Source organism: Musca domestica, unplaced genomic scaffold (assembly GCF_030504385.1).
Source record: "Musca domestica strain aabys unplaced genomic scaffold, Musca_domestica.polishedcontigs.V.1.1 35, whole genome shotgun sequence".
Lineage (NCBI taxonomy): Eukaryota > Metazoa > Arthropoda > Insecta > Diptera > Muscidae > Musca > Musca domestica.
This window is the reverse complement of record NW_026712315.1, coordinates 82,368-95,905: the sequence shown is the minus strand read 5'-3', so window position 1 is coordinate 95,905 and position 13,538 is coordinate 82,368. Positions and strand designations below refer to the sequence as shown.

Sequence of the window (13,538 nt, the reverse complement as noted above, 5' to 3'; positions counted from 1 at the left end):
CCGGGAATGATCCAAAATACCGCAGAGCAACATTCGGGCAGTGTGTGACGGTTTCATTGGCCGTTTGAAGGCCATAATTCGTGCAAAAGGTGACCAATTCGAACAAATCTAAACTTATTCTAAAATTTGATGCTATTCCGCTATTTTTTTTTTTGCTTTCATTCAATAAAATTTAAAAAAAATATGGCTGAGGGTATAAAAATATCAAAAGGATAATCTCTGCTTCCATGCTCCAAGATGGGAAAGGGTTCACTGCATATTTAGTTTGGGACCGCAGTAGATGTCTCTTTCAAGAAATCCAAAATAGTCGACACATGGTTACAGATGGTGGGGTGGTGACTTATTTCATAGAGTTTGAAAGCTGATAAGATAGTAAAATCCTCAGATAGTAAAATCCATTTTTTCTTCCGAATTCTGATGCAATTTGTAAATTAAAACAAGTTTCATATTTTTTTTACAAAAATGTTAAAATGTTTATTTTGTGTGTGTAGTTTTGTTTTTATTTCTTTAAACTATAATTGTTGTTTATCTCATTTTTCTCAATATATATTTTTATTATATTTATATATGAAATAACATATACATAATATGTATATATATAAATTTATAATCATATCCTTATTTCAATTCTAAGGAATTAATGATAACATTTACAAGAGTAATATATTAGATTAATTAGATTAATGATAATAGTAAATAGCAATACAAATAAGAATTAAACTTAATGAAAGAAAAAAAAAACAATGTAATTAGAACTATATAATATAATAGCTACAAGTAAGTGGTAGATTGAAGGTTTTCTTGTGTTTATTGTTATTGTGTTTATTACTCTGAAATACTCTATAAACGATTATTTATTTGTAATACCTAACAATTTTATTTTTGCAAAGAAAGGAAATCATATATCCTAATCTTTCCTTAAATAAAACTTATGCTAAGAATTATTTATAGTTACTTTTTTTGTCTGGGTGTGTGGGGTGGTGGTTCTTTTCCTTTTCTTGTTTTTCTTGGAGCAGAGGATTTGATTGTTTTTCATCAATTTCATTTCATATAAAAACACCTAAGTCTAATTTCTATGATAGCTAAAAAGAAGAGAAGAGCAAAGTGGGGCCGCCTATGTGTACATATCAACATATGTGGCCCACTTCGGCTTGTGGTAGTTAGTATATTATATAAGTTTTTTGAATGTATGCATAATTTTTTACAAGTACATTTAAGATCTACAAAGGAAGGAATCTAAAAAATCATATTGAAAAGAAAATTAAATATTTTTCTTTGCATTAACAACATTTTGAATAATATTTATTTATAATTTTTATTATTTAGTGACTTTTTACACGACGAAAGAAACAAGTAAATCTAGCCTGCACACTACTTGGGTGTCTGGTGGAGCTGGTGGTGGTGGAGTTCGTGTTGGGTATAAAAACGCTTATATTCATAGTTAATTTATTAACAACTTTTTGTCCAGCAGATTGTGTGGTGATTCTATTGCGATTGTTGTTTGAGGTTTGAAATTATAGTAGATTGAAATTCCCATTTCAATTTTGCTAGGTTTTCTAAAAAACAACAGAATATTGAGCTTCAAAATATTTTTTTTCGCTTAAAATAATGTTTGGGATTCAAAATGCAATTACAATCTATTTACAAGTTTACATTAACAATTTGGATAGGGTGTTTATTTCACTAATTTATTTCTTCTAGCTTTCCAAGGGTCTAACCTGGGCAGGTTGTTCTTGGGATGATGCTGATGCCGCGGCAGCCGCCGACACAGATGTTGATTGTATGATGCCATCCACACTATTGTAATTTGTAGTTGCCAATAAAATGGGGGTTGTCGAAGATGAGGAGGATGTAATGGTGGTACCACCCCCACCACCACTACCATCATTAATTGTAACCGTTGATGGCACGCCGGTGCCCACCACATTAAGGGTCGTTACATTGGCCAATGTTGTCAGATTAACACCTGCAGCACTGCCAGCCATGATGTTGCCACCAGCCATTGATGTCACAGCCGCCGTCGAAGCCGCTGTCGGGGCCAACGATGAATTTGCACTAATTGCATTTGTTATTGTTGTATTGTAGGATGATGATGTGGTTATGATATTTGTAGATATACCACCGGCAGCGCCAATGGCAGCCACTGCTGCAGCAATACTGCCCGGCGTTGTTCCAGTTGTCACATTTAATACCTTATACCGATGATATGGATGATATGGTGTCTTTTTCAAATCGTTTTGTATTATCATTAGGGTTTTTGGAATAGACATGCTATTGTTGTTGGAAGCAGCAGAAGTGTTGATGTTGTTGGAATTGCCCAATAGCCATTCGTTGCACTGCTGCTGCTGGTCTCCGCTGACATTGGTGTTTAGCCAATTTTGGGCAAACTGTTGGAAACGTTTATATTTGGATTGGGTGACACGCATGTGACACTGAAAATAAAACAAGAAAATACAAAAATTAGAATTATTAAATAATGATACATAATAAATTTGTTTATGCAGAAAAATAAATTCTTCAAGAGAACCAGATATATAGCGAAAGTTTTTGGCAAACTTGTAGATGATGATGGGATCTACGTTTGGTTTTCTATCTCCCGCCTTTTAGTAAGAGACCGCCAATGTCTCTTTTTGGATAACATGGGACATGTATATAGTCTACAGTAGTCGGGAATAATGTTATCACATCGCACTGTTATCCTTATCAGTTTGCCTACCGTGATTCTTAGATCAGAGAGTTCCTGTTAGACTGTCATGTGTTAGAATGCGCATCTGTCTTGCATTGGAAATATGCAAGCACTGTCCAAAAACTGATTTGATTGAAACCCGCGTCACAGTAACCGAAAAATGGCTCGTGACCTGAACATATCGCAATATTCTATTCGGCAAGTATTAAAAAATGAGCTCGAGGCAAAGCCATTGAAAGTGCAAGAATTTACACCGCAACAGAAAGAAAATAGACTCAAAAAACCCTAAAGAGTTGCTTCGCTTGGCCGAAAGTGGTGAACTCTGTGGTCTCTGATGAGAAAACATTCGTTGTCCAGCAGTTTGTAAACAAACAAAATGATATATTTACTTGCCAAAGATGTTAGCTGTCAGTGCACCTTCTGTTGGCCACCAGAACTTAAGCACCGGCCATGGTGAATGTGTGAGCCGCCATAACAGCCGATGGTCGCTCTCTGCTTGTATTATCGACCGTGGCATCAGAATAAATGACGAATATTATCGCGAAAATATTCTCGAGGGTATATTAAAGCCTTGGGCACGCAAACATTTTCGCCGCAGATCTGGGACATTCCAACAGGACTCAGCACCATCGCACTCAGCACGCCCCACCCAAGAATGGTTACAAAATTAGGTTCCTCGATTCATTTTCAGCGTACAATGGCCACCCAAAATCTCCGGATACCAATCCGTTGGACTATTGTGTCTGAAGTATTTTGAAAAGCAAGTTTGGCACAAAAAAAGACCAAAGTGTCATCACCTCAAGCAAACAAACGCTTCGCCGGGAATGGGCCAAAATACCGCAAAGCAACATTCGAGCAGCGTGTGACGGTGTCATGCCGTTTGAAGGCCATAATTCGTGCCAAAGGTGACCAATTCGAATAAATCTTATTTTATTTTAAAATTTGATGCTATTTCCGACATTTTTTCTTTCATTTAATAAAATTAAAAAAAAAAAATGTCAAAACTATGGCGTTTGACTTTATTGCAGGGTTTTTATCTCTTCCACATTTTTCAAAAATTTCGACATATCTCATAAAGTATAGGAAGTAGTGGATATAGTCCAAATCTGGCACGTTTTAATATTTTTTATCAGTCTTAGAACAAATTAAATATTTTCGAATTGGTCAATATAGTCCAACTGTTTGGGACCTCTCTCCCATAAAGGGTTTGAATAATCATAACTGAAGTCTGGGGGTATACATCTGTCGGTAAAACCAACTGATATATGTTTTACTTGTTGTTTACATGGAATTGCAACGACCGACCAGTTTTTGAACTAGCCCTGTCTGCAAACAAACTACAACAATTCAATGGTTTACCACATAACACTTGACACAATGAGAACAAACAAATAAAACAAAATATCCCGCTGCCACTTACCATTTTTGCTTTTCTCACAGAATCCAATTTGAAAAATTTGAGATTCTTATTGATGACAAAAACTTGACGACCCGAGGCATTCAATTTGATCTCATCACGATCATTTATGAAATATTTTTCGCTTGGCAGTCGCAGATTGCCCAAACGTTCGGGGGGTCGTTTACTCCAGAAGCTGCTGTTCAGCACATCGTTGCTATTGCTGGTGGAAATATTTTCGTTTGCCGACGAGGAAGAGGAGGAAATGACACCACCTGGTACAGCATTTGAGCCACTTGCCACCACTCCACCTCCTCCTGCTCCAGTATTTGGTGGAGTTTCCCTCAACATGTTCAAATGATTTGCTGCTTTCAAATAGGCCAAACGCTTGTTACGTTTCAAAAATCTTGGTTTTCGTGGTGCATGCATGTCCTGTGGATGGAAGAAAATAAGAGAGGTTTTTAAATTACATATTTATTGTATATAAACTTATTAAGAAAAAAATACTAAAATTATAACCTTGTTTATTAAACTAATAGAAAATTAAGGATAAATTAAATTAAGAAAATGAAATTGGTTCGTTTAAAAAGCGTACCAGGTCATTTGTTAAAACTAAAATTTAACAAAAGATAACAGCATAAATGAATTAAGGATGTTTTTTTTTTTTTCAAGCAAAACGATGATAATGCATACATATGACCATAGCAAGACAGAAAATAATATTTCCCACCAAACAAAAAAAGTTGTCTGTAAAAAATGTCCTCGTTGTTTTGAGTTCTAAGCTAGATAATCCATTTTTGCTTGGCAGACATTACCAAAATATTGACATACTGGTGTGTGGTGGAAAGCGCGATTTGATTTGTGAAATCGAGTATATTTTAGTGATCTTCAATGACTGAGAGACAATTTATTTCTTTTTAAATTATATTCTATATAATATTTTATTTTAAATTGTTTTACATAGGAAGATCGCCTACATCAGAAGATAATAGATAGTTGAAGGCCTCACTCGCAACAGTGTTAGCTTTTGAAAAAGTGGCCTTGGAATCGATTCCCTCATGAAATGTCCATAGTTCCAATCTGAATCCACAGGTCGAAAGTCAAGACCACAGAATAACATAAATAAAATGTTTTTAATTTCCAATTTCCAAATGCAGTGCAGAACTCCTAGGAGTACTTATGAATCTGCCCTGAATTCAAGCCTCAACTTTTAAGCATTCAAGATGTGTACGTTCGGCTTTGGAGCCGTTAAAATAGTTTTACCAAGCCGTTGAAGTGGTTGTTGTTGTAGCAGTGCTCCGTTGTTTGTTGACTGATTAATTCGGACTTTCCTCGATGTCCAGGTTTAGGAATTCTGCTACCTTTATGGGCTGCGTATTGTGCGGGCCTGTATCACACGCTGGGCACATCTTCATCAATTCGTGCCCAATATGAATTGAGACGGCTGCACCATCCTGAAAATAATTGGGCCAAAACTACCCTGGTTTGCATAGGCAGCATGCATGGGGGTGGACTCCGAGGATGGCATTCATACTTTAATTGATTACTACCTTAGCGACTGCATCAGTATGAATGATATTCAGACCCGCTTAATAGGCTTCATGATCTAGGTGCTCTCTCTTATATCGCTTGACCTCTCTCTCTAGATTATGCAGGTCCTTCCAGACACGTCTGGGTGGGGGAGTTCTTTCCACCATATGGTGGTTAGGATGAGAGGTACCAGAGGCGGAGAGGTACCAGAAGGAATGGACTGATATATCCCAATTTCAATTTCATGTGTGTACTTTGAAGAGAATGCGGATGCTTTTTCGGATTTTATGATCGTTTTGATTATTTAAAACTTTAATCCTTTGTGGGGGGAGGGTACCAGAAAGAATGGTCCGATCTCTACCATCTTTATAACAGATCTTGTTGTTATGGAAATATTGAAATGTGCCAAGTCTAAATGGAATCTGAATGGCTTCATGGATAATAAAAAAATTGACCCGTTGTGGGGGAAGTACCAGAAGGAGTGGGCCGATATATTCACACCAGACTTTGGGTTAAAATAATATTGTGATGAATGAAATTTTAGATAATCGGACTACCACATCACATTTTGTAAAGGTTATATTTATTCAAAATGTTGACCCATTGGGGGGGGAGGTACTTTATGGAGTAGACTGATATTGTCAATTTTCGCACCTGACCTAGCACTAATGAAAATATTAGGATTCGCAAAGTTGGAGCATAATCGGTTTATCCTTTCTCTTTCTGTACAGTAAATTATTTTCTTCGAAAATATTGGCATTTTGTGTGGGAGGTACCAGAAGGAGTGGACCAATATTGCCCATCTCCGAACTCGATCTAAGTTTGGCAATAATATTACGATGTACCAAGTTTGGATCAAATCGGATACTCCCTTCGAGATGAATCGTGCGCACCAGCCAGACAGACGGACGGACATCGCTAGATCGAATCCAAATATCCTGAAACGGATTTTGTCCAAACCCGTTACATTACCAAATGATATATACCCTCTCCTCTACCCATATGGCTGAGGGTATAATTATTTCGAGGAGTCATGGTAAAAATGGTATGTATGTTGGTGGTTATAAAAAGACCCAAAAGGGGAAGGAAAATAAAAAAGAGCCGTTAGCCATCATGAAGGAACCTTGACGAGATATGTCAGATTTTCTCTCTCGTTCAATGACCGTCACCTGAACTCCCCTTTGTCAATAGCAACACTTGGGCTGATATATTCTCTTGACCAATGTAATCATAAACCAAATGGTTTTGGAGTCTGTCTCTGCTTGTACCGCCCCCTTCCTGGAAATAAGCCATGTATGTGTGAGCGGAAGGCTCAAAGTTGTTTTGAAGAATTTAAATTTCTCTCCTATTTTCAACTTACCTCTTCTAGTTATTATTTATATTGTTTAGTTTTTTTTTTTAATCGTTGTCAATACTAGCAGTTTCTAAAATTTGAAAATACCTAAAAAAAATCGTGCTACTCAACCCCCGCCATTTACAATACGAAACACTGAACAACAAGGCATTTGTTCATTTGTATATGTGTAAAATAACTTTGTTCATTTTATTATTTTTTCTTTTCGCTTTTGTTTAAAAAAAAAATAAATAAATAACTTGGTTTTCATAATCATCGTTTGGTTTAAAAATGTTGTATTTTTTGTCAATAGATCTATCCATCTTTTACAACTTATTTATTTAGAAAAAGACTGAGGGAATGAGTGTGACTTTAAATATTTCTTCTTCGCTCATCTTAATTTAGAAAAGTATTTCAGTTTGATTGTTGTGTGATTTTCTTTTTGTATAAAGTTTAATAGAAAAAATTAAGGGGAAATCATTTATTTACAAATATTACTAAAAACCTTTAAGTTATGGTTTTGTTTTTTATTTTTTTTTTATAAAAAATGTGTCTAACGACGCGATGCGTATTTTTCTATAACTAAAATTCGATTTTTTTATTTTTTTGTTTTGTTCTTCTAAGATAATGATGCCGCAGATCGTTTGACGTTTATGTGACAAAATGAAATTAAAACTTTACAATATTACAATTAAATTTCTATATATATATATATGATATATGTATATATTAATTAATATATAATTTAGTATGCATATAGAGGGTAGTTTTTGTTTGTTAAAATATTAAAACAAATTTCTTAGTGGACAGGGGGCAGGGGTAAAAGAAAACTATACATAATACAAAAATGGGAGGGTGGGGTGTTGTTGGTGATGGATTGGAGGTGTTGTTTGAATGGAGGATGATGGTGATTGGGTGGTGGTGTTGGTTGTGGTAGCGGTGGTGGTTGTTATTGATATAAAGTTGCAATTCTGTGTACCAGTGAGTGTGGGTGTGTGTGATATTAGCACATGATTCGAGGATTAGTTTTGTCATTGCTTTTGTTTTTGTTCGATTTTTGCATAAGACGAGCATTTTGAGTCAAAATTCTATAATTGCTTCAATCTCTGTTTTGTTTTTTTTTTTGCGTCTTTCTCATAAATCATATCATACATATGATGTTGAGATTAAGAAAATATTGAGATTTTCACTACTTGTAATTTTAGCAGTTAGTTTTATTTGCATATTTGCTTTTTTCATTTTAGTATTTCTTTTTCAATATCTTTTTTTTTTAATTAAATTTAAGCCTTGGGTTTGACCTGGTACGGAGAAAGAATCGAAAAAAGAAAAAAATATTAGAGAAATGCACAAAAAGCATTAATTAGTGAGATTTAAATTTTCGTTTGGATTTGAAGAATTATAAAATTTGCTTACAAAACAACAACAAAACAAAACTAAGAACAATTCTAAGTAGAAGAAGATGAAAGCATTCAATTTTATAATTAAAAAAAAAACGTAAAAATTGAAGAAAAAAAACTATTGCAAGTGTGCAGCAAAATTACCAAGTTATATTTTGATAAAAAATACAATATGATAGGGATATGTATAAGGATCAAGAGAACAAGAACAAAACAAACAAGAATGAAAAAGAAGCTGGAAACTAAATCTAACAAAAAAAGACAACATTCCCAATTCCAAAAGAAGATAGAATATTAAATTTGTATTAATTATATTTATTGTTTTTGATACAACGTGTCTTTCGTTATTCTGTCACACAGATATGGATTAAAAAATACACTATTGTTCTCTCCATGTATTCCTGAAGGATGTATGCCGATATTCTGAAGCACATAATATATTTGCCTGGTGTTACCCTAAAATTTATAACAATTGTTGCTACAAGTCGTATCTTAACACAGACTTTTTGCACAAGAGAGACAGAGAGAGATTTAATTGAAAGATTGTTGGTAAATTTTCATACCCTCTACCATAGTATGGAGGGTATATTATGTTTGTCATTCCGTTTGTAACACTTCGAAATATACATTTTAGACCCCACAATATATATATATATTCTTGATCAGCATCAAATTCTATGTCGATTTAGCTTCTTAAATTTAGTTCTTAAAATTTTACTCAAATGTGTGTTACGTCTGCAGGTCTTTTGGTCTTGAAAATGGGTGATGTATGTCCACGTTTCGTTATAGTCTCCATATAACGGTACCTCCCGATATGCGGCATTTTGATGATTTTAGCAACATTATTCACCGGAATTGTTTCAAATTTGGTATTTGAAGTTCGTAATGAATACTACAGTCTAAGACAAAAAGTTATATGTGCAGGTCCAAGTCATCGTATAGCCCCCATATATCGGTACCTCCCGATATGCGGTATTTTGATGATCTAAGCGACATTATTCACCGGAAGTGTTCCAAATTTGGTATTTGAAGTTCGTAATGGATACTGCAGCCTTAAGGCAGAAAATTGTCTGTGCAGGTTCATGTCTTCGTATAGCCCCCATATAATAGTACCTCCCTATATTGATAATTTTAGCTGCATTATTAACCGATTTTTTTCAAGTTTCTCATTTGAAAATTGTAATGGCTTATGACAAAGTTGACGTCGTCGTTATGTTCATAATATGAAGGCTTCATTTGGTATTTTAAAGACTTTTAACAGAATTCTTAACATTTTTTTTTAATTGCCAAATTCGTTCCAAATATTGGAGGACCGGGCCGAACTTATAGCTTTCACTTTCTTCTTCTTCACTTTTCGATGATTTTAAAAAATCTTTGTTTTGGAAATGCACGTATTTCAAGAAGGGCTTTCTTACAGTCCACGAATGACTCTAGATTTAATGGATGTTATTGTGGTACCTATCCATTTTTATAGCATGTTGATATTTTAGAGGGAATTGACAATTAAAATCCAGGTACTCTTAACCTTATTCTAGTGGTGGTACCAAATTGCTGCTGTTTGATATTAATACCAGAATTGTGCTAATCTAGGGGCTAGCCGTCGGCCCTTGGGGTGCGTACAAGGAAACCTTGTTGACCTCTTACAATGCAATATGTCGTGCTGTGGTCAGCTATGTAGCTATAATGTGGTCTGTGAATACTGGTGTTACACAGTGGAAGCAGATGCAGACCTGCCAGAATGCTGCCCTGAGAACTGCGACAGGGTGCCTCTTCATGACACCTCGGAGTCAACCCCCATCCATTGCAGCTGAAGAACGCTAGCTGTCTAGACAAACCAGGGTAATTTTGGCGCAATTAGGTTCAGGATGGTGTAGTCGTCTCAATCAAACCTACCTATCAACTCACTCCAAAAGATCTCTGCCTACAGGCAGTTCAAGTAGCGAATTTTTTAACATAGAGCTTGAACCAGATTAGCATAATGCGAACACTCACATGTACTATTGCTGCAACAATAATAATAACAACTAGTTCCTTATCCAGTTCTCCGTATGAGTGATATGAAATACATATATGATATCAATCATACGTTTAGAAACTGGTGAACTGAACTATGAACTAGATTGACACAACACCAACTTATAACAAACAAATGGCACTGAATTTTATTCTTTCTTTCTTTGAAGACCTTCACGTCTTTCATTGTCTATAGAAGTATTTGATTTCTATTTCTACTTATCCTAAAGCATTCTAAGCCCTCATGAACTGTTCGATGTTCTTCTTTAAAATTTCGCTGTACTCAGGATCTGATAATGAGAATGAATGAGTTCCAAGTTGATAGGCTACAAACAAATCGTATATACTAACGATATGGTATAGTTTCAAGTCCTTTGGCTGTTGAGAATGCAATCGAGTTGACAAAAAATACTGGAATTAAATTGCGCAGGAAGAGCCATGATTATATAAAAAATGTACTGAAAAACTACGAAAGGAATTCATGTCTTGGGATACGTGGACCAGTTAAGTGTTCTTGATCAAAAAGTCATAACAACACAATATCGACTGTCTTAAGAAGTACCCTCCTTTGATGCTGTATAAATGAAGATGAGAGTTAAAAACCGTTTGAAAAACGTACAAGACATTCACGACGCCGAAGCTGTTTCTTTCTGTACATCATCCGATTTTAACCCAGACTACTGCAGACTATGTGTGAATGTACAGAACTAGAGAATCAAAAATTGTCTATAGTTGAAAAATATTGAAATTTAAATGTGTTATGTTCTAACACTTGAACCGCTTTTTTGAAACACGAATCGGAGAGGTAACAAAGGACCGAAATACCATAACCTAATTAAAATAATCGAGAAAAGACCATAAACTATTTATTTACACCACTGAAAAGTTCAGAGATGGCTCGGCGTGAGGATACGGATGAGTTACAATCTTTACGCTACTCTTCTCTTTCTTTAAACCTGCGGCCTTTGTGAATTATTAGGATAAGATTTGTAAGACATTAAAGCAAAGCAATTTTAAGATAACAAAGGAGCTTTAGAAATCCAAACATATATGGACCCAACATGCTAAGTTCGAGTTTTCTAGCCAATTTGAATGGGAAATACATCCATAATGTATATGTCCACAGATAGTAGTGAGTGTATTTCTTCCAACAACTCCGACCGAAAAATTCCACACACACATTTAATAATTTTGGATTTACTACATTCCATATGTCATTTATAAGATTAGACTGAAGCTGTAATGGCATCTAGATATATTTTCCAAATATTTGAAGGACAATCAAGGTTCTTTCAAGAAAATATATTTTTCTTATATTACCACAAATTTAAATTTTATGTATTCCGAGTAAAAAAAAAATGTTTTATTTGAAACCCCATTACATCTTAAGATTAGTTAGTAAAATTCCTTCCTTGTGATTTATTGGAAATGTATATTTTTTATATCCAAATCTGTACTCAGATATCGAATTTTTCTTATTATATGAGTAGAAATAATTTCAACTTCAATAAACTAGACTTACCAAACCATCTTCGTCCCATCTTTCGGTTTTAATTTCGTTGTTTGTTAGATTGTTGCTCGCATCTAGGTTCGATGATGAATTGTTGTTGTTATTGTTGTTGTTGCTGGATGAATTTGGCGAATTGGCATTAGTATTGCTGTGGCTGCTATTGGCCGATGTTGGATTGGTCAGACGATCGACATATTTCGACCATGATTTAACTTTATTTACAGGTTTTTCACGTTCGGCCACATCATCGCTGTCCGTGTCCAATAACTCGATTGTCACACGACAGTCAATCTTATACTACAATTAAAAAAACAAAACAACATTAGTTATATATGCGGGATGTATGTATGGTTGGAAATCCCACAGCAACTTACAATATATATTTTAAAGCAATTCTCCTCATGCAAAATCTCTTCGGCCTTGCGCTGATAATGCATTTCAGCATTGAACGATTTATTCGCATTGCGACACAGACCACCGGCCGCACCCTTCTTCTGTTCATGATGGAACAACTCAACACAATCCAAGGCAATACGTTCCGTGACACAATTCTGCAGTTGGCGCACAGCATTCGATACCACCTTGTCGAGGGTAAACGAGATGTAGGCATGTATGCCGAACATTTCACGCATCTGATCTTCAAATGTATTCGAATCCATGTTGCCATCCAAAACATTCTTCAGCATGTCGAGAAACGTTGGATAGTAGTCTTCGACGGCTACTTCAGATTTCGGTTTCAGTCTTAGGGCTTGTGCGATGTTTTCGCGACGATTCTGTTTGTATTTCTCTTCTTCGGCGGCAATAATTTGAGCACGTTCATACATGGTGCGTAAACGTTCGCAGAGTATGGCATGCAGACGGAAGAATAAATACCAATTGTTGTTAGCATAAAAGAGGGTGTAGGCTTCGTCCTGGGAAAAAAATATAAAAGAAAAAAATTAAAATCAAGAGAAAATCGCAGAGGGAAAAATCCAAAAATACCCACTGTCTAAACATATTATGGAAAACGAAATAAAACTTGATAAAAAAAACAAACCCAAACAACGACAATTCTTCAACCGCCTCGTCGGAGGCGTCGACTATTGCAACAAACACGGACATAATCTCAAATGCTGGTGACGTAGTATGTGAAAGCATCCAGAAACAAAGTGAAAAGATGTCCGCCCTCCTCGATAACAACCAAAACTCTGAGGCTCAGTCAGGAAAGTGTTCCATCTGGCTTTGGGAAAGACTCACCTCTCGCTGATGTGGATTTAGACGTCACTGTCAGATCCTCAACTCAGAGAGCTGAGTCATTCCTAAAATCCACCAGAAACACCCAACCTGCCTCTACGGTGAGGTCAAAACTCGAGGAGGAGGAACCATCGGCATGCACCGATGCGGTTAACCTCCAGATGCAGGATGCCACTGTAGAAGGTGATGAAGTGGATAGTACACCCTCCAACATCCCTATCAACCGCAGTGACTCCGGCTCAAAGTAGGCAAAGGCCGGAAGGGGTTACAAAAGATCTGTGAAGTATTGTAAAAAATTCATTGACCCTGACCCCTCTCAGGTGACGGAAAGGGAAAAGACCCTTATCAGGGCAAACCTGAAGGCAATGAGGAAGTTCGAAAAGTACACTCCGCTACTGCCTAAGTGTTCACTTGATAAGAATCTTGCCTATCTCCTGGTC

At 35.8% G+C, this 13,538-nt stretch overlaps 1 protein-coding gene across 6 annotated transcripts in view; it reads right to left on the bottom strand.

The window, feature by feature from the left end:
* Nucleotides 1-448: 448 nt before the first annotated feature.
* The window catches only part of LOC101889781 (paired amphipathic helix protein Sin3a), a 46,512-nt gene continuing 33,422 nt past the window's right edge, over nucleotides 449-13,538 (bottom strand). For 4 of the 6 annotated variants that reach the window (XM_011297343.3, XM_011297348.3, XM_011297346.3 and 1 more), the window contains exons 9-12: nucleotides 12,240-12,776; nucleotides 11,878-12,162; nucleotides 4,107-4,514; nucleotides 449-2,432 (exon numbers count right to left, since the gene is read on the bottom strand). In XM_011297343.3, the coding sequence (XP_011295645.1) occupies nucleotides 1,698-2,432; nucleotides 4,107-4,514; nucleotides 11,878-12,162; nucleotides 12,240-12,776 (1,965 nt within the window). In that variant the 3' untranslated portion in view covers nucleotides 449-1,697. Of the gene's footprint in view, nucleotides 2,433-4,106; nucleotides 4,515-7,514; nucleotides 8,244-11,877; nucleotides 12,163-12,239; nucleotides 12,777-13,538 lie in introns of those variants that run through there. The other 2 variants (XM_059125721.1, XM_011297349.3) reach the window with 2 other exon arrangements.